At 49.7% G+C, this 26,555-nt stretch overlaps 1 protein-coding gene across 1 annotated transcript in view; it reads left to right on the top strand.

Moving 5' to 3' along the window:
* The first annotated feature begins 170 nt into the window (after positions 1 to 170).
* LOC103678900 (E1A-binding protein p400) overlaps positions 171 to 26,555 on the top strand; it is a 109,300-nt gene continuing 82,915 nt past the window's right edge. The window contains exons 1-4 of the mRNA XM_040620056.1: positions 171 to 305; positions 9,207 to 9,375; positions 12,151 to 13,514; positions 25,740 to 25,830. Of these exons, the coding sequence (XP_040475990.1) occupies positions 12,186 to 13,514; positions 25,740 to 25,830 (1,420 nt within the window). The 5' untranslated portion in view covers positions 171 to 305; positions 9,207 to 9,375; positions 12,151 to 12,185. The remainder of the gene's footprint in view (positions 306 to 9,206; positions 9,376 to 12,150; positions 13,515 to 25,739; positions 25,831 to 26,555) is intronic.

Genomic DNA, 26,555 nt, shown 5'->3' on the forward strand with positions numbered 1-26,555 from the left:
CCGCGAGCTCCCCGCCCGCCCCGCCGGCTCCAGCCCATCCTGCCTTCGCGGCCCCGGCCTTGCCCCAACGCAGTACTCCCCGGGGCCCGACCGCCGCCGCCCCGTCGGCCCGCCCTAGCTCGGCCGCTCTAGCCCTCCGCCCGTCTCGACGCCTCTCGTCGCGCGACGTCACTTCCGGCTCGCCGTAGCGGGCGCGCCGCCGCTTCCTCCGCTCGCGGCCCCGGATGCGCCGAGCGGAGCGGCGCCACCTCGACCCCCGCCCCCAGCCCTCCGCCGGACGCAGCAGGAGTGCGGTCCAGGCCTGGGTAGGTGGGGGCGCGGAGTGGCCGGGAATGGCGGGGGTCAGGGTCCGGAGTCGTGTGGTCCGCGACCCCGGTCCTTCTGGAGCCCTTTCCCCCCACCCCCGGGACGTGTAGTTGGGGGCCCGCCGGGGTGGGGGGGGGCGCTGCCGGGAGTTAGGGGGTGGAGGTAGCGGGGGTGCAGGTGGCACGGGTTTGGCGCGGAGACGCGGCACGCGAAGACGGGAGCGCGGGGGGGGTGGCGCCAGGAGTCAGGGGTCGGCCGGGGGTGGGTGGGGGCCGCTGAGCTTGTGGAGGGTGCGCCGGTGCGGCGCGGAGACGCGGCCTGCGGTGACAGGGCGTCGGAGCTGTGGGGGGCGCTGATGCGGAGACGCGGCGGGCGGTAACGGGGCGCCGGGAGTGGCTGGGGGGCGGTGATGCACAGACGCGGCCCGCGGTGACAGGGCGCCGGGAGTGGTTGGGGGGCTGGCGCCGAGACGCGGCCCGCGGTGACGGGGCGTCGAGGTTGGGCTCGGAGACGCGGTCCGGGGTCCGCGGTGACAGGGCGCCGGGGTTGGGTGGGGGGCTGGCGCGGAGACGCGCGCGGTCCGCGGTGACGGGGCGCGGGGGCTGTGAGGGGGGTGTTGGAGCTGAGACGCGGCCCGCGGTAATGGGGCGCAGGGGTTGGGTGGGGGCCTCTGGCGTTGGGCAGAGACCCTTCGTGGTGCGGAGGCCCACAGTGACCTGGGCGTCAGGCGGGGGCGGCTCTCCAACCCCCACTACAGGCCTGGCACTTTATTCTGGTTTGGTTTTCGGGTCTGCGTGGTCAACTCCTTCAGCAGGATAGGCATTCCCACTGCATTGGTCCTCTGGCGCCAGCCGTGCCGCCTTCGCAGGTGTGGGAACAGGTGCAGGGGGACAGTGATTTGTCCAAGTCATTCAACGGGGGACAGCTGGGTGAATTCAAACCCAGCTCATTTTGACGCTACTGCGCGCAGCACAGCAGTGTACTTGGGATGTGTGGGGCTCCAGAGTCTCCCTGTGCAGCTCACTTGGCCCGCTCAGAGGGCGCAGTCTTCTTTCCTCCAGCACTTTGCCACGGAGATCTGTAGCCCTCAGGTCTCTGCTGGGATATCACCTTACCAGTAGAGAAGGATAGTGCAGCCCAACGCTGATGGTGCTTTTCCCTGCCATTGTACATGTTGGAGTCTTCATGTGCTTTCTGAGGGATTTCTGAAGTGATATATGCAATAAAATGGCTTTGGTAACTTTTTTTAGTGGAACCAGTAAAACAAACATGCTTTGTGAATGGTTTCAAAAAATGTAAAAATATGTTTTGTAACTAAGTCATCCTACCACCCAAAGATAAGCACAATTAATGTTCTTTTGGCCCCTTATTCTATCCATGTAATTTTTCTTTTATAATTGAGATTGTATAATGTAATTTTATGTGGTTTTAAAAACAGCATGATCACGTACTGTTAAGCCCTGTACAGTAATTGCTGTTAGCACTGTAGTATCCACAAACCATTATTTACTCTTTCGCATTGGGTCCACCGTTTCTTGCCTACTCTAGGGCATAGCTCTAACGTTCTGTCTTCTCTTCAGTTTATCTTCTCTCCAAAGTATTCTTACCAACATACAAATCCTCCAGCTTCTCTTTCTAGGCCTTAGCTTCCTTTCATACCACAGTTGGAAAAAAAATCATGTACTCCCTATCACCATTTTCTCCTCTCATTTCTCTTGAACCAACTTCAGTTAAGCTTTTGGTCCCCCAGTCTCCCCTCTTCTCCAGCATCGCTCCTCTTGGGATCAGTCGTGCTGTTATATTGCCAAGGCCCCCTGTGGGCAGCCTTTGAGCCGGCTGCCCATGGCTTCCTTGAAACACTTGTCTCCTCGTGGCATGGAGACACCACTCTGTTGGTCCTCCTTTTACCTTGCTGGTTGCTTCTCATCTCCTTCACCTGTATATATTCTAATGCCTTGGGGCAGCCCTCTCTGGTCTGTACACCTGGTGATCTCATCCTGTGGCAGGGCTGTAGGTCACATGTCAGCATCTCCTGAGTGTGTATTTCCGGGCTGGGTCTTCCTGTTCCAAGTTCCAGATTGCACTTGTACTTGTGCGAGACCTGCTGCTTACACGCTGTTGCATTTCACTTGGAGGCAGCTCCACATTTGCAGTGCTCAGGTCAGAACTGTCCTGTGATCTCTGCTTTTCTTCCACGTCCTAAATCTGCTCTGTCCACACTCTCAAAATCGAATTCAAACCGACTGCTCCTCACTGTCTTCTTGGCTACATCTGTCCTTCAATCCCGTCCCCCCGCATCTCTTACCTGGGTTATTCCAGTGCCCTTCTCGCTGCTCACCCGAGCTGTTCTGCGTTTGAATCTCAGCACAGCGGCTGAGTGATGTTTTTAGAACAGAAATCAGATTGTGCCCTTCTTTGCTCAAAGCCCTCCATGGTTCTCATCTCAGAAGAAAAGCTAACATCTTTTAGGTGGTTTATGAAGCCCCTTGTGACCAGGTCCTTACTGCCCCTGTTACCTCATGTCCCTGCCCCCCACTTCTTGTCCCCTGGCTCGGGTCCTGGGCACACATTGGCTCTGTGTGGAATGTTGGGTCCTTACATGCCATGGTCTGACTCTTTTGAGAAGCCCCTCTGCAGAGAGACTGCTGTGGAACTCAGAACCTTGACCACATCGCTCACTGTCTCTGTCCCTTACCTTGGGAGAGCTCTGCCATTGTGCTTCTTGTCTGCCACTTACTGCTCTGTGTGTTACCTGACCGCCCCCTTTCTGGGGTCAGGGACTATGCCGTGCTCACTGTCGTATCCCTAGTGCTTCAAAATAATGCCTGATGGAGTAAGCCTTTAATAAGTATTTATCAAGTGAATATAGTAACAAACAAATTCTTTTCCAAAGCAGGTGGATTTGATAGGAACCTAGGTGTACTTGGGTAATCAATGATTTTAGTAGATGCTGAGGAATAGAATTCACATGCTTAGAAGAGGGAAGCTGGCTCTTCCAAGAGGCACAGATGCTTGCAGGGGGTAAGGTTGATGTGGGTAGAGATGAAGGGGAGTCATCTTGGAGGTGGGAGGGCGTGAGGCCATTCAAGGAACAAGTCAGTCACCAGGCCTTGCATTCAGTGTGTGGTTGGGCATGGCATCTCTTCATGTGGACCGTCTGTGGGGTCTGCCCTGTGTGCTGGCAGTGAATTCTATCTGTCCCCCTGCCCCCATTTTATGTCTCTGCTCCTCTTGCATAGGAGGGAAGCTTTCCTTTTCTGTTGGGGTTTGTGGCTGCCCAGCATGGCCTCTGGGGTCCACCCCTGGAGCTGGGTCTTCCAGTCCCTGAGGTTCTGCAGTCCCGGTGTGGAAGTGGTCTCTGCTTAGCTGGTCTGCTCCTTTCCTTGGAGCCTAGGGCAAGCTGCTCGTTGTGGCTGCAGCCTGTGGCAACTGGAGCCTCTTTTCACGGGAGAAAGCGCAGCGTCTTCCTCAGGGAGCCTCGCTCTGGTCCTCGGCCACCTGGAGGGGTGTGCCCTTTGCCTTCAGGAGTCGGGCCTGGCCCTCAGTGTTTTCTTCTGGGCAGAGCCTCTGTCCTTTGGGCCTATATTCTCGGCCCCGCCCCCCTGTGGTTCCTGCTTTATTTCTAGTTAATGGAAATTTTTATCTTGTGCATTGTTGTAGAAATACATTTAAAAAGCATTTATGTACGAGTGAAGGGAAAGCCTTTACATAACCTCATGTTGCTGTTTCACTTAGCCTTTTTTTTTTTTTTAAACACTTCACGCATTGCAGTATTCCCTTTTCTTGGTGTAGAATTCTGAGAATTTTGATAGATGTTGTGTAATTTCCAGGACAGTCAGGATTCAAAACAGTTTCTGGGGCACCTGGGTGGCTCAGTCAGTTGAGCGTCTAACTCTTGATTTCAGTTCAGGTCATGGTCTCAGCATCATGAGATCGAGCCCTGTGTTGGGTTCCACGCTCTGTGTGGAGTCTGCTTGAGATTGTCTCTCGCCCTCTGCCCCTTTTCCCGCTGGTGCGCACGTGCGTGTGCTTTCTCTTTCTCTAAAGTAAATAAATCTTAAAAACAAACAAAAAAATTTCTTCACCCCAAAGAATGCCCTAGCGCTGCCACTCTCCTGAGCTCCTCCCCCTGGGCGGCCGCTGATCTCTGTCACTGTGTTTTCTGTCCTTTCTGGGGAGTCAGTTAAAGGGGCTCTGCGTGGAGCCTCTTGAGTCTGGCTTCTTTCGTTGAGCATAATGCATTTGGGGCTCACGCAGGTTGTTGCTTGGATCAAGAGCTTGTTTCCTTCTGCTGCCGGGTGGGCTGGACACATGGATGTGCCACACTTGACCCAGCCCCCTGCTGTTGCTGGTCCTCTGATGCGAGTGGTGCCCAAGCTGTTCACGTCCTGTGCTGTTCAGACGACAAACAAGGGTGCACAGGATGAGAGTTCCTCTTCACTCTTTCTCCCCATTCCTGACTTCCTTCCCAGGACTAGCTGATTTGGTTCCCACTTTTCCAGGTCTCTTTCTGCACGTCAGAACCTGCATTCTCCATGATGGCGCTGTTTCTCACAAGGGGCTGGAAACTGGTTCTTGGAGGAGGGTGAAAAAAATCTTTGAGATGACTGTGGTTTGTGGCCTCACAAAGGGTCACAATGCATCTATAGATCTATGCTATGGCTGAGGTATTAAATTTTCACAAGGTGTGTGGCGGGGATTAGGAGAGAAAGGTCAAAACAGGCCCCTCAGGCGCTCTGGGTAAAAAGTTGAGGAACAGCAGCGAGCGCTGCCATGAGTTGGGGGCTTGCAGCTTTATGGCTTGTGTCTGAGGAAGGACCTCTTCGGTTTGTCTTGACTCTTCCTCCCAACCTGAGGTCGACCCTGCCTATTTGGGGAGCGCAGGGCTCTCAGTCCCATCCGGTTAAGGACCTGCCCCCACCACAGTGACTGTAAGCTCCTGGCACCATAGCCTGCTAAGCGAGAAGGAACATGGGGACCTCAATTCCCGCTTCTGCATCGTGGCACTGCGATGTGGCACGTGGCACAGTGAAGCCCAGAGTTTTAAAACTCCGTTTGGCCCAGTTAATGTCACTTGGAATCTACGTATTTTAGGAATGAGCGTGGAGCCTTCCTGCTGTGCTCTTGGGGGAGAAGAGTGCCCATTTTGTTAGTATGTGGGACTTCTGTTAGCCTTGACTTTGTTGAGCGATATCTGGTATTGCTATCTTCTGTGGAAAGTCTTTTTTCCTGTAATGTTTTACTGTGAAACATTTCAACAACACACAAAGAGTGGGAGGATTTTACAGTCAGCTGCGTGTGTACCCGTGACGTAGTGTCTGCTCGTCAGTGTTTCGCTGTATCTGCTTTATCTCCCATCCATCTATCCATCTTTAAGAAAACCTTAAGCATTCCAAGGTTAGTGAAAGCAGTGTTTTTAACATGTTTAAGCTTCACCCCCTCTTTTTTCCTTCTCCCTCCGACAGAGGTACTTCTTCCATTTTTTGGTGTTTGTCATTGCTTAGGGGGGTGCAAGACCGCTCCTGGAAAGCGCTGGAGTGCAGGCTTACCTGGGAGGAGAGGACAGCGAGCATTCTCTGCAGAAGGAAGTTCGGGAGGGTGGCAGTGCTTTCCTAGGAAGAAGAGGGAGGTTTCATGTGGCTTGACAGGGGTGTTGAGGGGAAGGTCCTTATGTAGCCGTCACTGCAGGGGGCGGGCTTTAGTCTCCATCCCAGCCCTGGCTCTGGCCGAGCTGCTTCCTCACAGAACCGAGACGTGGTGGTGGTCGGACCTCACAGGCCTCAGACTCGACTTGGCCAACACCGAACACGTTCCAGCCGCATGCAGGACGCCTCAGCAGCGTCCCTCACCCTGGTCTGTCTCACCCACTTGTGGCCATTTCCTAGGCCTGCCAGGCGTACCCGTTGGCTGGTTGTCAGGAGTGTGAGTTGGGTGTGCATCAGTTTGTCTGTAGAGAGTTCTGAGTTGAAAGGAGAAGCTTTGCTTTAGTCTTACTCCCTTGACTTGTTTTTAGTCTCAACATTAACTTCAGGTTGAAATTCAAATAACGTTAAGGGATGGCATGACTATTTTTTCAAAGATGGATAAGGTTACAGTTGGGAGCCACTGACCTAAAAACTCCTAGCCTTCTTTCCCTCTGTCCTCCACTGAACGAGGTTTCCTGCTTTGCTGCTTGTCATCATGTCTTGGCCCCGCTGCCCCTAGTGTCCTCCATTCTGCTAGGGTGGCATTGCTTGTAGGCCATTTCGGTAGGCAGAACTAGGAGATGTGTTTTAAGGGAAAAATCCGTAAGTTCATGCTGATTCCTAGTTGTCATCCAGCAGCACGGAGTTGTTCCTTTGTCCCTTCCTTCCCTGTTCCGTTGGTAACTATGTTGTCCTTCCTCGAGTTCGATTGTCTGCTTCTGTGTACATTGGGTTTTAGGAAGTTCTTCGTCCTTATTGATTTGGTTGTGTTTTTGAATATGTGACTCTTTAACACGATTCTAAAATCAAAGTGTTACAAGTTCTTTGTAACTTTCTTCACTGCCCTGTCACTCTACTCACACCACCCTGAGTAGGTCATCAGCCTCATTCGTTTCTGACTTATTCTTCATGAGTTCCTTTTTTGTGAACGTAAGCAGATATTTATGGGATGTCAGTGCTTGTAGACTGTTGTAGTGAACATAACTAGGAAATATATTTTTTGAGAAAAAATTATGTATACGCAGATATGTGGGTGTATGCTTATTTTTTTGTAGAAAAGAATGGAGGCAAGATGTATCTGTTTGTACATCTGTCTTTTCCTCTTATGCAAGGGTAGTGTCCCACATATAGTCTTTTGCACTTGTTTATTCGACTTAATGTTAGAGTTCTGGAAACGGCTGTGTACGAGTTCTCAGCTTTCTCAGTCATTTATACAGCTGCGTGGTGCTCCGTTGAATGGATGCACCAAATGGAGGCCCCGGTCTCTGAAATGTGGGCGTGCGGTTTATTTCTAACGTTTTGTGTTTACAAAGAGTGCCGTGGTGAGGAAACTTCGTGTTCCTTTGTTTCTGTACTGGAGGTGGCTACTCGGGCTGAGTTTGTAGTGGCGCTCGTGGATTCCGTGTGAGTAGGAGCGCGTGCAGCTTTGTGAGGTGGTGCCAGACCCCTGCGTGGGGTTGGACAGCTCCCACAGCGGAGCGGGGCGGGCCCGCTTCCCCACGGCCCCGCTTGTTCGGTCTGGGAGATGAGAAATGGCATTTCAGCTTAGTTTTAATTGCAATTCTTTTATTAGGAGAGACGATTTATCAGTTAATGTACTTGAGAAATTCAGCTTCAAGTCTTGGAGTTCTACTTTGCTTTACTGATTTCTGTAATAGGAAATGTCGTTTCGTAAGTAAAGGCCGGGAGCGAGCGAGTCGGACATGTAGCCCGTTGCTTGTGAGCAGTCTGTGGGGATACGCAGTGTTTTGGTGGACCACGAGAGCCAAGTCTAGGCTCTGGTTTTTGTATTTGGAGTCATAGACTGGTCCTTGCTTTTGTTTATTTTTATTTATTTTTTAAGATTTTATTTATTTAACAGAGAGAGAGAAAGCAGATGCGCGCATAAGCAGGCAGAGTAGCAGGCAGAGGGAGAGGGAGAAGCAGGCTTGCGGCTGAGCAGGGAGCCTGACGTGGGGCTCCATCCCAGGACCCTGAGATCACGACCTGAGCTACCCAGGTGTCCGGTCCTTATTTTTAGCAGGCTGGACTGTGTCTGACACCTCCGTGTCCACCACTGGCTGTTTGCTCACAGCCTGCAGGGGGCTCTTTGGCTTGTGCTCTGTGTGCTGGACATGGGTGGTGTCACGGCTGTGCAGAAACACTTCCCTGCAGTAACAGCAGTGCTCCCTGTGTGACGAACAGTACCCAGACCCTGGCTTTGGCCTAGGGGATGCACCGTGACCATGGTGACAATATTGCAGAACGACCTGAAGCACGGGAGATGGCCCTGGCTGGATCTGGGAAAGTGTAGGGGCAGAGAGGGATGTGAGTTTGGGAAGGGAGCAAGGCTCATGGCCTGAGTTGCCTCCTTGTTGAAGGGGAAGATCCTGATCCCCAGCTGCGTGGACTCTGGCAGCTCCCAGACGGGAAGCTGGGAATGGAGGGTGGGTAGCGGGACCAATTCCAGGGTTCAGCAGGGGCCCAGGAGCAGCTGTTGTAAGTCCCCAGTCTCTCGAGCCCTCTCATGGGTTCTGACCTGGGGACCCCTGCCCTATACTGAGAACAGGGCCCAGGTAGTGTTCCTTCAAGTGGCATTTCCTGGTGTCTAGATGTGTTCCTTTGTGATGTCACCGTCACCCCAATGGAGCAGCGGCAGGTGGAGATGGTAGGCCTGTGGCCAGCATCCTGCCAGCGGCACTGGTGAGCGTTGTATGCAGTGACCTGAGGGCTTGTGCCCTGCTCCTCGCCAGGCTGCACGCGCGGTCTGACCTCGTGCCACGGACTTCGGCCTCGTCCTGAGCAGTGCCTGCGCAGGGCGATGGGCTGAATGGTCGGCTGCAGCTCTCTCTGATGGACCTCGGAAGTAGAAACAGCCACTACAAAAAAAAGTTGTTTTGCCATTGGTGGTAGCTTTGCTCTCCGTTGGGGTAACTGTGGCACATTTTTGGGGAACGCTGCTTTAGATAAGCAGTTTCTTTATATCGTCATCGATTGGGCTTGTTTCTCTAACTTGACTACCAGAAGTTGAGGTACGGTTTACGTGTAGCAATGTTCATGCTTTAGTGTGTGGCTCCGTGACTTTGGGCAGACACGTTCGTAACCATGTCCCCAAATCAAGTGGAGAAACAGGTCCATACCCCCAGATTCCCTCCTGCTTCTCTCGAGTCAGCCGTCCCCCACCTTCAACCCTCAGAGTCTGTCTAATCTCTGTCCCTGTGGTTTTGCCTGTTCCAGAATATCATGTCGTGTCCGTGACCTGCGCTGCATGACCCTTGGGTCTGGCTCTGCCCCTGGCGTCTCACGATTCGTCTTGGTGTGGGTCCGTCAGTAGTTGGGTCCTCACGTTGCCGAGGCGTGCTCCGTGTGAGGCTGCTCCAGTGTTGTGTCCCTTCTCCAGGCGAAGGTCAGTATTCAGATTTCGATATGTTTCAGTAGATAGCTCTTTAATTCACATCTCTAACAGAGTAGGGCTTATATCACGTAATTGGTATCTGCTTTTTTCACTTAATATGTCTGCATGTTTTTCATTTTATTAGTTTTTCATTTATTATTAGAACTTGGACACTGGCTATTTCTGGTTACCTTTTTGTTTTCTTTTTTACTATATTCTGCAATGCACGTTTTTATGCACAATTAAAAAAAATAGGTAGGTGAATTTCCTCAGTAGAGATTTCCAGAGATACTAGGACTAGGTCAAAGGTCATAGGGTGAGTGGGTTGGCTCTGCTTTCCCAGCCGTGTCACCCACCCTTTCAGGCATGTCCTGGGCTCTGAGCCCTTTGAGATCTCTGCTCTGTGTCCCCATCTGCCTCCCACACCCCCTTAGCGGGGGTTGGCAGGGCGCCAGCGGTGTGATGTGGCTAGCGTCTCTGCAAAGTGGATCTGGAAGATATTTATTTCAGTCTGTATTGCTTTTATTAGTGGTGAGGTTGGACATTCTCCTTCACGCTGGTTAAGTAGATGCTTTTCTTATGTAAACTGTCTCTTGTCCTTATTTCACTTTTCTGTGGGATTGCGTGATTTTCAGTTTGTATGAGTGCTTTCTGTAGTATTAGTGGTAGCCCCCTGTCATAACTACCCCAAATATTCATGATTTTGATGATTTACTTTTGAGTTTTAAACATTTTTAAATTTTGCATGTCTTCAAATCCATCTGTTTTTTCAGATACAACTTTACTGTTTTAAGTTTAGGAACTTGAATTCCCTTCAGAGCTTTAGTAAGTATTCATTTTTGTATTTTCTACCTATTTCTGTTTTGACATTTCTATAATTGGTGTAAAACTTGGGAGGTTACCTTGTAAGATGCTTCATTTATTTTGGTGAATGATTTGTGGTGAGAATTTAAATAGAATTTTCACTCTGTGTCAGTGGTCGTGACATATTTCCCCCTAAGTCTTACCTTCCCCTGGTTTTGTGAATTGTTGTATGTGGGAGAGCTGGTTTCTGGCCTGTATGCTCTCTTCTTGCTCACCTTTGATGTGCTGGGAATGGATCCTAAGGAAATGATCTAAACATGCCCTCATGTGTTTGTTTATCATGTGCGTTCTATTTTTGTGCCAGTTCCACACACGTCTCCTCATGACGCTTGTTTACAAGGATCAGGAGCAGAAGCTCGTTCTGACGGCAGCGGGTGGCCGAGGCCCCCGGCCCTGAGCCACTGTGCGGGGCTACTGCTCGGGGGCGAGGGTGGGAGTACGCGAGGGTGCTCATGCCGGCCGCTCCTCCCATGACTGCCTGGTTAGAGGGGTGTGCTGCAGCTTGCCCATGATCTTGGGACTCAGTCTTCAGGGATGGCCTTCCGAGCAGAAAGCGCCTTTTCTGCTGCTTTGACACCAATTCTTATTTCCCCAGTCTTTACTGGTGTACACCTGATTCCACGTATCCGTCTTTTGCAGCCAGGGGCCCGGGACTGTGGGAGCCTTCCATGTGAATGTGTTTTTTTTTGTGTTGTAACTTTTGTAACTTCTGGTTTCTGATGTTTATCCCTGTCTTCTGTGAGATAGGTCATGATGCCCTGAGGATAACAGGGCTGGCCCTCTTGCTAGTGTTGGGGGCAAGGTGGGAGGAACACCAAGACACGGGGAGCTAGGTGTGTTAGTTAAGACTTGACAGTTTCCAATGGTGGAAGGATATTTCTGTCCCTGTGACCCTGCCTCAGTGGGGAGCAGACAGCCCAGGTGTCTGTGGGGGACATCCTGTCCCCAGTGGGGTCTTCTCCCTGGCAGACACTGAGACTCTAGCTGGGTCTGACTTGGAAGCATTCTGGGGTCCCACCTCAGAACTGGCCTCCTCCTGCTCAGCCCTATCCCGAGAGCTGACCCCCAGCACATGTCTTCCTCTCCCCCAGCACCTCCCTAGTCGTCCGCACAAAGCAGTGCTTGGGCTGGGAGCCTCTTTGCAGCTATGGTACCAGCTCCAGAGACTTTGCAGACCTTTGAGGGAGACTCTCCCAGAGCACAGGCCTGAGTCCCGGCCATTCTCCTCCTCTCTCTGAGGTTCGAGGCACCTTCCTGTTTTGTTCTGGCTCCTACGACAGGCCTGAGGTGAGGCTTTGGCGCCCAGCCCTGGGCCCTTTCCTTCAGGAGCTTAGGGTCTGATAAGTAATGGTTGCTCTGTGTGTCTGCAGTTGATGTAGCCCAGAGTTTGGTGGGATGTTCTGTTCTGGTGAGGGGGTGATGGCAGCATATAGCCTGTGCCTGCATTTGGCAGCAGTCATTGACTGCCTCCTGGGTGCCTGGCGGCGAAGAGGGTGCTGCCCCTCCCCCAGGACAGACGAGCAGACAGCCCCACTGCATGTGGGAATGGAGAAGGGCCACCGGGCTAGAAGGCTTCTGGGAAGAAATGTACTGGTCATGAGTGCCAGTGCTGAGTTCAGATCCTTTTTGGCCTTGAGCTAGCAATGCTGGTTCCCTTCCACGGTAGCTGGCTGGGATGACCCACCAACGGGTCCCAGCAGTGACCCAGAAGGACCTGTCCCTCATCCGTGTTGAGGGGCATTGTCTCCAGTGCCATCTCTTTCATGGCTCGGTAAGAATTTCTAAGACTCATTTGTGTCAGATGCCAGTCGGAATGTACCTTCAGACTACTTCTCCAGTGCTGCTAAATGGTACTCGTAGTAAGTGCTGATCAGATGCTTACATTGGTCTTCAAGTAACTTGATTTCAACTTTGATTTTTCAGGAGAACATTAAGTTGGATTAAAAAGGGGGGCGATAATGCACCATGGCAGCGGCTCTCAGAGTGTCCAGCACCAGCTGCAGAGGTCCAGGGCCTTCGCCAGCAGCGAAGGAGAAGAGCAGCAGGCCCACCCAAATCCGCCCCAGTCCCCTGCCACGCCCTTCGCGCCGTCGGCCAGCCCATCCGCACCTCAGTCTCCCGGTTACCAAGTTCAGCAGCTGATGAATAGGAGTCCCGTGACGGGGCAGAACGTGAATATCGCCCTTCAGAGCGTCGGACCAGTCGTGGGAGGAAACCCACAGATCACACTCGCTCCTCTGCCACTCCCCAGCCCCACTTCTCCAGGTTTCCAGTTCAGTGCCCAGCAGAGGCGCTTTGAGCATGGATCTCCGTCATACATCCAGGTCACCTCGCCGCTGTCCCAACAGGTGCAGACTCAGAGTCCCACCCAGCCCAGTCCTGGGCCGGGGCCGGGCCTGCAGAGCGTGCGGGCGGGCACCCCTGGCCCTGGCCTGGGCCTTTGCAGCAGCAGTCCCACTGGGGGCTTCGTGGACGCCAGCGTGTTAGTGAGGCAGATGAGCTTGAGCCCATCTAGTGGCGGGCACTTTGTGTTTCAGGAGAGCTCGGGCCTCGCCCAGATGGCTCCGGGCACCCAGGTGCAGCTGCAGCATGCAGGGGCTCCCATTGCGGTCCGAGAACGGAGACTGTCACAGCCCCACGCACAGTCTGGGGGCACTGTCCACCACCTGGGACCCCAGAGCCCCGCGGCTGCAGGTGCAGCCAGCCTGCAGCCCCTGGCCAGCCCCGGCCACATCACCACGGCAAGCTTGCCACCCCAGATCAGCAGCATCATCCAGGGGCAGCTGATCCAGCAGCAGCAGGTGCTGCAGGGCCCACCGCTGACCAGACCCCTGCTCCCTGGGGTCGGGGTCGGGGTCGGGGGGGCTTCGGCCTTTGGGATGACCTCCCCACCGCCCCCCACCAGCCCCTCCAGGACCGCGGTGCCCCCGGGCCTTTCCAGCCTCCCTCTCACGTCTGCGGGGAGTGCGGGGGTGAGGAAGGCCCCCAAGAAGTTGGAGGAGATCCCCCCGGCCTCTCCGGAGCTGGCCCAGATGAGGAAGCAGTGCCTGGATTACCACTACAGAGAGATGGAGGCACTGAAGGAGGCCTTCAAGGAGTACTTGATCGAATTGTTCTTCCTGCAACACCTTCAAGGGAACATGATGGACTTCTTGGCTTTCAAGAAGAAGCATTATGCCCCGTTGCAAGCTTATCTTAGGCAGAATGATTTGGACCTGGAGGAGGAGGAGGAGGAGGAGGAGGAGGAGGAGGAGGAGGAAGAAAAGTCTGAGGTTATCAATGACGAGGTGAGAAACAGCAGTTTAATAATTAGATAGCAGTTTAATAATTAGAGGACCATGCTAGATTTGAGTCTAGGCAACTATAAATAAAACATAAGCTACGAGCCTGGGGTGTTTCTAGGACGTGGTTTCGTCAGGTTTGATGCAGGAGTAAAACTGAAGATGTATTTTGCTCTTTTCCTGCACGGAGGGGAGGAGCTGCTCTGGATGTCGGGAGGAGGATGTAGGACAGCCCTGTGAGCAGTGCTGGTCCAGGACCGAGCACTTCGGTCCAGAGCAAGGTCGTCCACTTTGCAGAGGCTGGCCTGGCATGACCCAGCTGTCCCCCTAGTCAGCTGGGGCTGTGGGTCTTGTACAGCACTGAGGCTGGAGTGTGGACGCCCTCTGGCTGCTTGTGTAGATTTCGCATTTTACTTACACTGGTTCACCATTAAAAACACCACAAATGTGGTTTCTGAGCAGGGATTTGAATCACTAGCTTTTTACAGTGTCTCAGTCACGATGCCACATCACTAGGTATGCCTGCATGGTGTCTTCAGGATGAAAATACAGTTGTGGCAAAAACTGTGAGAATTTTTCAATTTTTAGATGTAGTCTCCAACTGGAGGTATTTTAAACTCCCATGTGTGCAAATACCTACTGAATGATATTTAACATAGAATCTTTTTTAGATAGTGAAATTTTGGGGTGCCTGGAATGGTGCTTCGTACATCCCCCAGTTGAGATTTTTCAATACTGTAGTGATTGCTGAGACCCTTCTACTTGTATTTCCTGAAAAAGGAGCTAATCAAACCAGGGCGGTAGTGAGGGCGACTGTAACGCACTGTGTCGTGTGCTTTGTGTTGTGCAGTGTATGGTATGTTGGTGGAGCTTATTTCGTTTCACGACACAGCTGAAGCAGTTGGACTCTTTGTCAGCTCTTCTGCAAAGAAATCAGCCTTTGCCGAGCAAAAGCTGGTCTCTTTGCTCTGCCGTCCTCATTGAGATTTATGGACATATCTGTGTGGCTTTGCCATTTTGTGTTTTCTTTAACACCCTTTCCAAAAAGGATCATTTTTATTTTCCAAAAGGTTTATATGATTATTTTGAGGATTACACCTCTGTTGCCATGAAATAGTGAAATTAAGTTCTCTCTCTGTTTGTACGCAGTGTTGTCTGTAGGCTCAGTCCCCCTCATCTGTGCTAATGAGGACACCTGACCCCCCTTTTTTGCAGCTTCCTGCTGAGATGGACCCACACACGGTGGCAGTGGGGTGGCTGCCGTGCGGATGGTCTGTGAGGGCATGAGGGCTTTGCTGCTCAGAGACTGCTGTTCCCTTGTTTGTAGTTGGAAGTTGCAGAATCTGAGCTCAAGTTGGAGTTCCTGTAAGATGCACCCTGGAGTCAGGTCGTTAGGTTGTGACTCCACCGTAAGTCAGTTCGGTGTCCTTTTACAGGATTTCATGCAAAAGCATTCCATTTTTAAACACCAGGCATCACTGAGCTATCAGCAATAAAATTCTGACAAAATTTCGAGCAGTCTTAAAAATTATGTTGCCTTTTTTTCTCAAAATATTTTCTCTCAGGTAAAGGTTGTGACAGGAAAGGATGGGCAGACTGGTACTCCCGTTGCTATAGCAACCCAGCTTCCGCCAAATGTTTCTGCTGCTTTTTCATCCCAGCAGCAACCGCTTCAGGTACTTTTCGATGGTTCTCAAATGTAGCCTCATCCCAAACTTTCCTCCATCCAGATATTTTAACCTTCAATTTTACTATTTGCTCTCCAGCATTTTTTTCCAGAGCCCATTCCTTATTTTTAAAAAATTAAAAAGTCTTCCTGCATATAAAATGATAAAATTAAGTTGCATGAGTAAATGCCAACACGGATCTTAATGCATTCTGATTTTTTCTGTGTTGAGTGTGACGCATAGTAGCCTTCGCATGCATGTCACCTAATACTTACAGTCCTGTGGAATGTGTACTCAGGATTCCTTGTGTGCTGTGTTTTAAATGTTGGTTCTTTCCTGTGTCTTTTATCTGTATTTTTAAGAACAGTGCAAAACAGAACAAGAAAAAAAAAGATTTAAGCAGGTGGTAACTTAATATTTTCCGCAGCTGGAAGAAACGCTGAAGTCAGGACCTTAGGTCCCGTCCGGGTGCCCACTGAGCGCAGGCTGAGTAGCGTTAATTGTTTGGAAACAAAATTGTTCAGTGTTACATCACTGATGCCAAGAGGCTGAAAGAACAGGTCAGATTCTCCCAAGAGGGAATGGATGGTTCTTGCTTTGGAGAGTAGTTTTATCTTGTGGTGATACGTTTTTTTAAAAACTTTCTTGATTTTAATTTTGCTGTAATTTCAAACACACGTGAAAGTTGCAAAAACAGTTTTCCAAAGAACTCCGTTTGTGCCCTTTACGGGTTCACCAGATGTGCACTTTTTGCTCCTCTGTATTGTTTTCACTCTACCGTATGTGTATTCACACACGTCTGCCCCGAACTGGGCGACTGGCGGTTGCGGATACCGCGTCATGCACTTTTATCTCTGATGCTCTGCGTACCTTCGGTGAGAGTGTTCTCTTGCCTGACACAGTACAAGTCACGTCAGGACTACGACCAAGCCAAAGCTCAGATGCGGTTTCTGCGTCTTGACCTGATGGTGTCCTTTATAGAGCTGACCCTTACGCAGTGCAGGGGCGCCTACGCAGTGCAGGGGCGCCTACGCAGTGCAGGGGCGCCGTATAACGTTTGACTCCCCAGAGACTTGACTCCTGTTAGCCGGCTGTTGACTGGAAGCCTTACTGATAACATAGTTGATTAGCATGTATTTTGTCTGTTTTATGTACCGTATTCTTGCAGTAAAGCAAGCTGGAGAGAAGAAAATCATAAGAAAGGAGAAAATACAGTACTGTTCTGTTTGGAAAAAAGTCTGCATGTATGTGGGCCTGTGCAGTTCAAACCCACCTTGTTCAAGGGTTGGCCGTGGTGGCTTTACCCTGGTCTGGGATCACTGACCACGCGTTGTTGTCGTGTCTCCTCCGTCTTCCTTCATCTGGGCTGGCTCCTCAGTCTTTCATGACCTTCACGTTTTTGAGTTTAGGCTGGTTATTTGACAGAATGTCCTCTGATACCAGATCGATATCTGGTGTCCGATATCTTGTATCTGACGTGGGCTGTGTGTCCTTGAGGGGAATACCACAGAAGTGACACTGTGCGCGGGTCGCACTGCCGTAGCAGGAGGCCGTGAGGTCAGCGGCCCTGTGCCTGGCGATGCTTACTGCGACCACGTGGTGAGGCTTGTGTCCACCCGGCTTCTGCAGTGGGTTGTTCTTAGTTTTTCTTTGGTAAATGATAAATAGCTTGGGGAAGATACTTTGAAACTCTGTAAATGTCCTGTACCTCATTAAACTTTTAGCCACTAATTCCACCATCTGGCCAGAATCCGTTTTCACCTTAAAGATCGCAGAATGGACTTTCTAGCTCCGTTGCCCCTAATGCATTGATCGGTTGGCTTTCTGCTGTTAACAGTGTGCTTTCCTTTTTCTTCCATTGACGTATTCATATGTGGATTTTTATTTCAGTCACTGGGTTATGTCACTAATAGTATTTATTTATTTAGACTTATTTAATTCAGTGGAACTCCCTCTTTTTTGTCTGTAGTTCTGTTGAGTTTTGCCAGACCCACAGAGTTGTGTAGCCGCCCCTCCCTCCCTTTGCGCTCTGCCTCTGTGATTTTGCCTTTTCCAGTAGGAAAGAAGCCTAAATGGAGTCATACCACATGTGGGTTCTGCCGCTAAGCAGCCACGCCGTGCCGTTTACCGGTCGTCTGTTCTTTGCTAAGCGGTGTTTGGTGGCGCGGGCGTCCCCGGTCTGTCTCCTCACTCACCCGTTGAAGGACAGTTGGGTTGTTTACTTAGGAGTAAAGCTGCTGTCAGTGTTCACAGAGTTCTGTGTGTGTGAGTCTAGGCCTTTGTTTCTTCTGGGTACATACGTCGGAGGCAGACTGCCGGCTTGTGTAGTAAGTGTAGGTTTGAGTTTGTAAGAAACTGCCACACTCGCCCTGGCTGTGCCCTGCTGTGCTTTGCCGCCCCCAGTGGAGGGGAGGCCCGGGCGCGCCGTCCTGCTCGGCTCCAGTACTTGGGACGCGCGTGAGTGCTGGCGTTGGTGCGCCTTCTTTGGGAGAGTCTGCGTCCTGCGCGTCACTGTTAGGGTTGGGAACCCTGTGTGATGTGAGTGCGAGTTCCTTGTCACATACAGGTTTGCAGGTGTTTTTGCCCATTCTAAAGCTTATCTTTCTCTCTTTTATACTGTTTTTCCAGAGCAGAACTTTTACGTTTTGATGCAGTTTTATCATTTTTTTGGTTTTATAGATTGTGCTTTTGGCATCCTGTCTCAGAACTCTTGGCTCAGCCCGAGGTCACAGAAACCTCCTGTATTTTCTCCTGGAAGTTGTATGGTTCTGTGTTTCACATGCACATCCACGATCCCCTTTGAGTCAGGGTCTGTATTATGTGGCAGACGTGTGGGGGTTTGCTTTTCTGCATGCAGATTTCCGGTTGTTCCAGCACCATTTCTTTCTTTTCTTTTAAGATTTTATTTATTTATTTGACAGAGAGAGACAGCCAGCGAGAGAGGGAACACAAGCAGGGGGAGTGGGAGAGGAAGAAGCAGGCTCCCAGCGGAGGAGCCCGATGTGGGGCTCGATCCCAGGACCACGCCCTGAGCTGAAGGCAGACACTAAACGACTTAGCCACCCAGGCACCCCCAGCACCATTTCTTAAAAAAACTGTTCTGTTTCTCTTATATTGACCTTGCATCTTTGCTGAAAATGAGCTGATTGCTGTCTGTGTGGGTGTCTTTCGAGACTCTCCAGAACTCCCTTCGTCTGTGTGTATTTCTGGTGCCACATGGTCTGGGCCACTGTAGCTTTGTAGTAAGCCTTGAAATCACTGAGTTCAACCTTTCTCTTTTCTTTTCTTTTCTTTTCTTTTCTTTTCTTTCTTTCTTTCTTTCTTTTTTTTTTTAGTGGTTTTGGTCATTCTAGTTCCTTTACATTTTCACAGAGATTTTAGAATCTGCTCTGTAGGCATCTGTGGAGTTTTGATTTGGATTGCATTGGATCTGTTTACCACTTTGGGGAGGAGGGATATCTTCACAATACTGAATCCTCCAGTCCAGGAATACGGCACATCTCTCCCTTTGTCTTGGTCATCTTTGATTTATTTCGTCAGTGTTACATCGTTTTCAGCATGCCAATTCTGTATATTTTGTTAGATTTATAGTCACGTGTTTTCCGGTTTTTCTGTGGTTTTGTAAGTGGTAGTTAAATTTTAAAAAAAATTGAGATGTTCATTGCAGGTATGTAGGAATACAGGGGATTATTTGAACCTGTACTCTGCAACCCTGCTAAACTTGTTTCTTAGTTTTAGGAGCTTTTTTGTAGGTTCCTTGGGATTTTCTACATAGAGAATCATGTCTGCCAAGAAAAGCAAGATTTATTTTTTGTTTTCCTGTCTTATATGCCTTTTATTTATTTTTGATTTTTTGCCTTATTGCAGTGGCAAGCACTTCCAAATACTCTAAGTGGAGTGGTCAGAATACTTATTCTTACCTTCTTCCTGATGTTTCCGGGGAAAGCATTAGGGTTCTGCCGCAGTCCGGTATGATAGTACTGCGGGCTCTGTAGATGCCCTTTCCCAGGTGAGGGAGGTTCTGTATTTCTAGTATTTATCATGAATTTTGTCAGATGGTATTTCTGCATCTATTCGCATGATCATGTGATTTTTCTTCTTGGGTCTGTAAAGAAGGTGAGTTCTGTCACAGCAAGGTATAATTTTTTTTTTTTTTTAAAGATTTTATTTATTTGACAGAGATAGAGACAGCCAGTGAGAGAGGGAACACAAGCAGGGGGAATGGGAGAGGAAGAAGCAGGCTCACAGCGGAGGAGCCTGATGTGGGGCTCGATCCCGTAACGCCGGGATCACGCCCTGAGCCGAAGGCAGGCGCTTAACCGCTGTGCCACCCAGGCGCCCCACAGCAAGGTATAACTTATTGGCGGGGAAGGCACAGATCCTAAGTGTGACAGCTTGTGGAATTTGTCAAGTGCCGCTGGAACTCACGCCCATCAGGTCTCCTTGTGCCCCCTCCATCATCTGCTACCCAGCGTCCCCCCTTCTATTACCTTCAAGCTGGTCCTCATGCACTATTGACATATCCTGGTCACTTTCTGAGCCCTTCCTTACTTGCTGGCACAAAATACTCGAGGTTCATCTTGTGTTTTCCTTGATCTAGCCCAGAATCAGTCATTTCTGCAAGGGGCCCGGTCCCCTTTGGTGGGGAAGAATAATTTGAACCTGATATCAGGTGCTTCTTGGGATGAGTTTGATGCAGTTGAAGATAATATCTTTTACATTTGAGATTGTGAGAACATGTATTAGTGGGCGTCTTTCCTATTAATGTGTTGTGGATTGTAATGCATTACTGTGTTTCTAGACGACATTGGTAAGTACTTGCCTAAGGACAGTGGCACAGCGGAGGGCAAGGAGTGCCTGTCAGCTTATGAAACAGACACGGGGCTTCCATGGTGACATAGATTAAACCACTGTGACTTGCTATCACACTCACCAGATCACCAGAAATTAAACTGGGCAGAATCTGCTGATGTAGGTCAGTGGGATTCTCATCTATTTTTGATGGGAGGATAGCGTGGAGACGTTTGGAAACATTTTGCCTGACCTGGAAGAGGTGAGCACGGGCAGACCCTTTGTCTCGACAGCGTGCTGTAAGAAATTTTTGAGTATCTCTGCCAGAAACCGGGTATAATAGTGTTCTTAGTGGCACTGGTTGTAATAGTGTCCAGTTGGAAAGAACTGAATGGCCACTGGCAGGGGAGCAGATCAGTGGATCATGCACATTCGTACAGAGGAGTGTCGATGAGAGCCATCAGCAGCGAAGGGGTGGCCACAGCGCCAACACGAGTGGCTGTGTGTGGGCTCGGCCACACCTGCGGAACAGAAGGGCTTATGGGAGTTCTGTGGGAAGCAAGCCAGAGGAGAACTGCGTGGAGGTGAGTCTGTAGTTGACAGCATCACGAGGTGTTACACACAGCTCAGGTAGTGGGCGCCTTCACGGTGCCCAGGGTCTGTGAGGCATAAGCAGCAGTCTGTTTCCTGAGCCTTGGGATGAGTACACGGGCAGTTACTTTATTTTTATTTTTATTTTTAAAAATTATTTGAGAAAGAGAGAGAGTACAAGTGGAAGGGGCAGAGGGAGAGAGAGAATCTCCAGCAGACTCCCTGCTGAGTGTGGAGCCTGACGTGGGGCTCGATCCCACGATCCTGAGCTGAAATCAAGAATTGGACACTTAACTGACTGAGCCACCCAAGTGCCCCTGCGGGTGATTGCTTTATTATCACTCTTTTAAACTGTGTGTATTTATTTTTCTACGTTCCTTCTCCACATTTTATTATGAAGAATTTCAAACGGAAAGGTCGAACAGTGTGTTCAGTGAGCAGCTCTATTCCACTATGTAAATTGCAATAGTTTTACTGTGCATATAAAATCTCATACATATGTTTTATAATTTCTTTTGTATGTATGTTGTATGTCATAGTCAAATGTTTAAGAGGCTAAAAGAAGAAGACCAAGGAGTCTCCAGTTTGAATTACAGATCTTTGACGCAAATACTGGTGGGTTTCTCAGGAAATAGGAGAATGGAGTCAGTCAGAAAAAGAGTTGAAATGAAAACATGTCCCTTGTTTTCTTTGAAAAGAACATCTCAGTGTGAGTTTTATTTAAAACCAATTGTAGAATTTTTAAATTGACCAATCTGTATTGACTAATGAAACGCTAGAAGTAAATTCAGAATTTTCTGTATTACATCTGTATTAATTTCTGTCTGCTTCCCAGAAGACTTTGAGGGAGTACTTTTGAGTGCAGGTGTCCTATGTAAGTAATGTGCGTATGGATACACACATATGTATGTGTGTTTGTTTATAAGAAAAACCATTGTAGGTAGTGCTTTGCAGTGACTCTGTGTTAGAGAAAATGAATAGTTACCATGATTCCATTCTTCTAACACAGAGATTTTTGTTTGCTTGGTTTGTTTAGTTTTTAAGTGCTCTCCACACTGAGTGTGGGGCCTGAACTTACAGACCTGAGATCAAGAGTCACGTGCTCCACAGACTGAGCCGGCAGCCGGCCGGTGCCCTTCATAGTTTTTATATTACATCTGTGTCAGTCGACTGAGTGTATTTATACTTTTTAAAAATGTTATTATTGTTTTTAAAGATTTCATTTATTTATTTGACAGAGACAGCCAGCGAGAGAGGGAACACAGGCAGGGGGAGTGGGAGAGGAAGAAGCAGGCTCCTAGCGGAGGAGCCTGATGCGGGGCTCGATCCCAGAACGCTGGGATCACGGCCTGAGCTGAAGGCAGACGCTCAACAGCTGAGCCACCCAGGCGCCCCTAAAAATGTTATTTCATTTAACAAATACTCCTTAGGTTTTATTCACTTTTAATAATTCTCATTCTGGCAGCTCGTAATATGCCGTCATTTTGAGGAAATGCAATTCAGTAAACTCTTTTTCTAATTTTAGGTTATATCTTTTTTATTTAGAAAAAACTCACAGGACCGGCATTAGTGAATCAGGAAGTCTAAGTATCTTTTTTTTTTTTTTTTAAGAATTTATTTATTTGCAAGAGAGAGTGCGCACAAGCACGGGGGAGGGGCCGAAGGAGAGGGAGAAGCAGACTCCCCGCTGAGCAGGGAGCCTGACATCAGGTTCTATCCCAGGACCCTGGAATCATGACCTGAGCTGAAGGCAGATGTTTAGCTGACTGAGCCACCCAGATGCCCCTACTATTGCTCTCTTATTCTTATGTTTGTGTCCATATTTTATGTGTGCAGTTGCAAGCTCGTAGGTATAGACTGGACAGAGGTTGGCAGCTCAGGTGTAATAGGCATGCTGTCAGCACGAGTGCTTTCTCTCTTTGTGCTGTCCTCAGTTTCCCTGCTCAAAGGGGAGCCCGGGGAGACCTCTGGTAGAACCTCGAGCTGAGACATGGTGAGCCATCCACTCCAGAGCTCTCCCCACTTGCAAGTCCTTCTGACCCCACTCTGACTGGACACCCAACCTTGCAAACCACAGGCCCAGTTAGTTTATAGTTGCTTGGTGGTTTGGTTTATTTAAATTGGGCAGAAATTTACCCCTGGTTAACCACCAGCTGTCATGACTGCTCTTAATTTCTTTGTCCAGAATAATTTAGCTTTGTTCCTCTTTCAGGTGGCAGACTGTCTTTTTTGTGAGCTACACCTCCAGTTCTCTCAACTGTTCTTTCTACTGGTGTGGCTTCTAGACTCCCTGTAAATTATACTATCTTCTATGGATAGTCTGTTTTGATGCTCTCTTAAAATGGGCACTCAATTCAGTTCCCACCAGAGAATCTCTATTTTCTTTCTTTTTTTTTTTTTAAAGAGTTCTAATAAATGATTGCTAATTGAAATCAAGTTTGTATTTTTTTTTAAGATTGTTTATTTTTGCGAGAGAGAGAGAGTGAGCATGCGCGTGCACGAGCAGGGGAGGGGCAGAGGGCAGAGCAGGGAGCCCGATGCGGGACTCGATCCCAGGACCCCGGGATCACGACCTGAGCCGAAGGCAGACGCTTCACTGACTGAGCCACCCAGGCGCCCTCAAGTTTGTATTTTAAAGACTGCAGTATCTTTCCCAGTAGAACACTCGGGAAGGCAGTATAAGAGAAGGCAGCATCATTCTGAAGGCAGAAGTCGGGGGCAGCGGGGAAGCCTGGAGAAGAGAGGCTAGCCCCACCTTCCCTTGTCCGATGAGCACACGTCGTTTATTTCAGTGACGTCCATTGTTTCGACCTTTTCATGTGGATGCCTGGTCCCCCAGCACCGTCTTCAGGAAGACTTTCCATCCCCCTTTGGGGGTTGCAGAGCTTTGAGGGGGTGACCGGGCAGTGTGAGCATGCGTCCTCTGGGCTCGGCCTGGCTCTTGTCGTCTTCCCACCCATACGCGGTGCGCCGTCGCCCTGATGGCCCGGCTCCATGGATGGATGCCGAGTGTGCTCCTCCTCCTCTCTGGGCACTGTGCTTTCAGTTCACAGACCTCTGCTTCCCGTGAACTTGTATTCCAGATAGTGTATTCTTCAGTTCCGGCATCTCCATTTGGTTCTCTTTCTTAATAGTTTCTTCTTTTGGGTCACGATTTTCTCTTGTTCTTCATTGCAGTATGTTTTCTTTATGTCCTTGGGCATACTTCTTAAAGCCACTGTAAGATCTTTACTGCTAAGTCCGGCATTTGCGTTGCATGGGGTTTGTGTCCATGAACTGTACTCTGAGTACGGCTCATGTTCTCCTGTGTCTCTGTGTTTGGGAGAGATTTTGGATGTCATGAACGAGAGGTTGTAGAGACTCTGGTTTCTGGTACGGTCTTCTTAAGAGTTTTGATCATTTCTGCTTTCATAGTTAATGTGATTGAATTTTAACTCTCCCGAGTTAGGGCCCCTGAAATCCCGGTGTGGTTGTGTTGGCCTGTGCTTGGAGTCTTTGTGTGTTCTGCTTTAGGAGGCAGCCAGAGAGTAGGGAGAGAACTTGGGGCCTCCCTGTGTGCAGTCGTCTCCTGGGATGATTCCCCTTCCTTCTGCTGTGGGTTCGTGCTTTCTGTCCTAGTGGTCTTCAAGCCAGTGAGGCTCTGTGTGTCTGGTTCTGGGCTGGTCCATGCAGCACAGGCTGGGGCTTGCCCTCATGCCAAATGCCGTGAACCTCTGTAAACCTCTCCTCGTTCCATTCCTTTGTTGCAGGCGTCCAGTCCCATCCTCCAGAGTTCATATCTGTCTGGAGCATGTGCAGTCTGATAGGATCACTTGGCCGTTACTGGACACAGAACCCTTTATCAGTTTCTTTTATTTAAAAAAAAGCCTATTTTTGATTATAAAAATATGTGTTCATTGTAGGATGTTTGGAAGATTTAGAAAAGCGCACGCACACAAATTATAACTTACCTATAATCCTGTCCCCATGGATGGATAACCACTGCTCACATTTTACATACTGTGTGTTTTTCAAATCATTCTTTTCTTTCTTCCCTCCTTTCCCCTCCCTCTCTTGCTTCCTCCCCCCATCTTCACTAAACATAGATAGGGGTGCTAACTTTCCCCCTAAGTCAGTCACTGCACCTGTCCCCATGGGAGGCCCTGACCTGCGGCGTGGCTGGTGCTGGCGGAGTGGTGCCCACCCTGGGGCACTTGCCTTATGTAGGCGTGTGTAACTCTGGCATTTAAAATGGTTGGTTAAGTATAGCGGACAGAGTTGAACCATGAAAACAGTTAGCAACTAGTGCTTGGTAAACGTCATCCTTAGCGCGTAGCAACCCTTCGAGGATGGTGCAGAAATATGAAAGCGTGGGGCACCCCGACTCGGCCACTTCCTGTCTGTGCCAGAAGCTTTCTATGTCAGCAGTTCCCATTACCTGGTTACATGTTACTCAGCGCTCCCCAGCTCTGTAGGGTGCTCACTTGCAACAATGCCGTTGTGAAGACCCAAGTTTATCAGATTGTTGTCTGTCAAGTGGGGTTTTAGTGTCATTTTCCAGGAGGAAGAAATTTTCAACCTTTCTTTTCCTTTTCCTTTTTTTTTTTTTTAAAGATTTATTTATTTATTTGACAGAGAGATAGCCAGCAGGAGAGGGAACACAGCAGGGGAGTGGGAGAGGAAGAAGCAGGCTCCTAGTGGAGGAGCCTGATGTGGGGCTCGATCCCATAACGCCGGGATCACGCCCTGAGCCGAAGGCAGACGCTTAACGACTGCGCCACCCAGGCGCCCCTCAACCTTTCTTTTTCTTACTCAGCTTTTGTGTTTTGGGGGATAAGTGATGACAGGCAGTGTGACTGACAGGGAGGCTCAGCTGTCGGATTGAGGACTGGTTTCCTGACACTGGCCAGTCCTTTGCCATCTCTGTTCGTTTCTGAGGGAGTGTAGATCTGTACTGATAGGAAACTCCATTTAAAACCAGAATAAGATCTTTCACAAGTCCTTTTTTCCCCTCCAGAGGTAAGTTAGAACTTTAAGTTCCTTATTATATATAAGCATACATTACATGCATTGGACAGGTAACATTTCTCTGGTTAGAGAGTAGGGAGGCCAGTGTGTGGAATAACTACGATAGTTTAGCTCGTACCCATTCTTGTATGGCACCTACATGACCAGAGTCTCATGTTTTCCTTTTCTCTTTCAGCAGCAAGCTCTTGCAGGGGCCCTTGTGGCAGGGGCCGGAAGTGTGGGAGAGACGGACCCCTTTAAGAGGCAGCAGGCGGGGACCCCGGCAGGTACGTCCTGGAGTACCGGCCCGAGTGGCTTGAGGGGACATACAGCGTAGTGGCCACATGAACGCTGACGTGCTTGGTTTTGCTGACTTTCTGCTTTGAGAGTTAAATTTTTTCGTGCTGGTTTTCAGCTGAAGAGAACGTCTGTGTGGCTGTGTATGTGTGTACTGAAGTTAGAAGTTTGCCCATTGAGTTTGGTGTGTTCCGTTTCAGTTTTCTGTGCACTGGTGGGCTCTTAGTCCTCATGATACGATTGAGGATAAAATGCCTTATTTTTCAAGTTGTCGCTCGTTTTTTTTAAACCGAAAATTTTCTTCCAAATTATAAAAACACACATTTTATGTGAAAGATTTGGCAGTTGAGGAAGGTGTGAAGCGAGTCTCCCTCTGCTTTGGTTTCCCTCCCTGTGCCCCAGCCACAGAGGTAGCTGCTGCTGACGTCGGTGCGCGTGCCGGGCCTCCTGCCCGCACGCTCGCGTTGTTACACGCAGTCACTCTGAGGAAATGGGAGTGCACTCCCTATGCACTGTTCTGTCGCCAGCAGTAATTTCCTAGGCCGCCTTGCCCGCTCAGGACCACACTCTTTCTGACAGCTGTGCATTCCTCGAGCGCCTGGGGCTCTTTCCCTCATCGCACCATTGGTAGCGTTCCTTTTTATTACCACCTTTTTCTCTTACAGTGAACATGGGATTGAACATCCAGTCCCAGGTGGTTTTTTTTTTTTTTTTT

This window comes from Ursus maritimus, unplaced genomic scaffold, assembly GCF_017311325.1.
Source record: "Ursus maritimus isolate PB19 unplaced genomic scaffold, ASM1731132v1 scaffold_33, whole genome shotgun sequence".
Taxonomy (NCBI): Eukaryota; Metazoa; Chordata; class Mammalia; order Carnivora; family Ursidae; genus Ursus; species Ursus maritimus.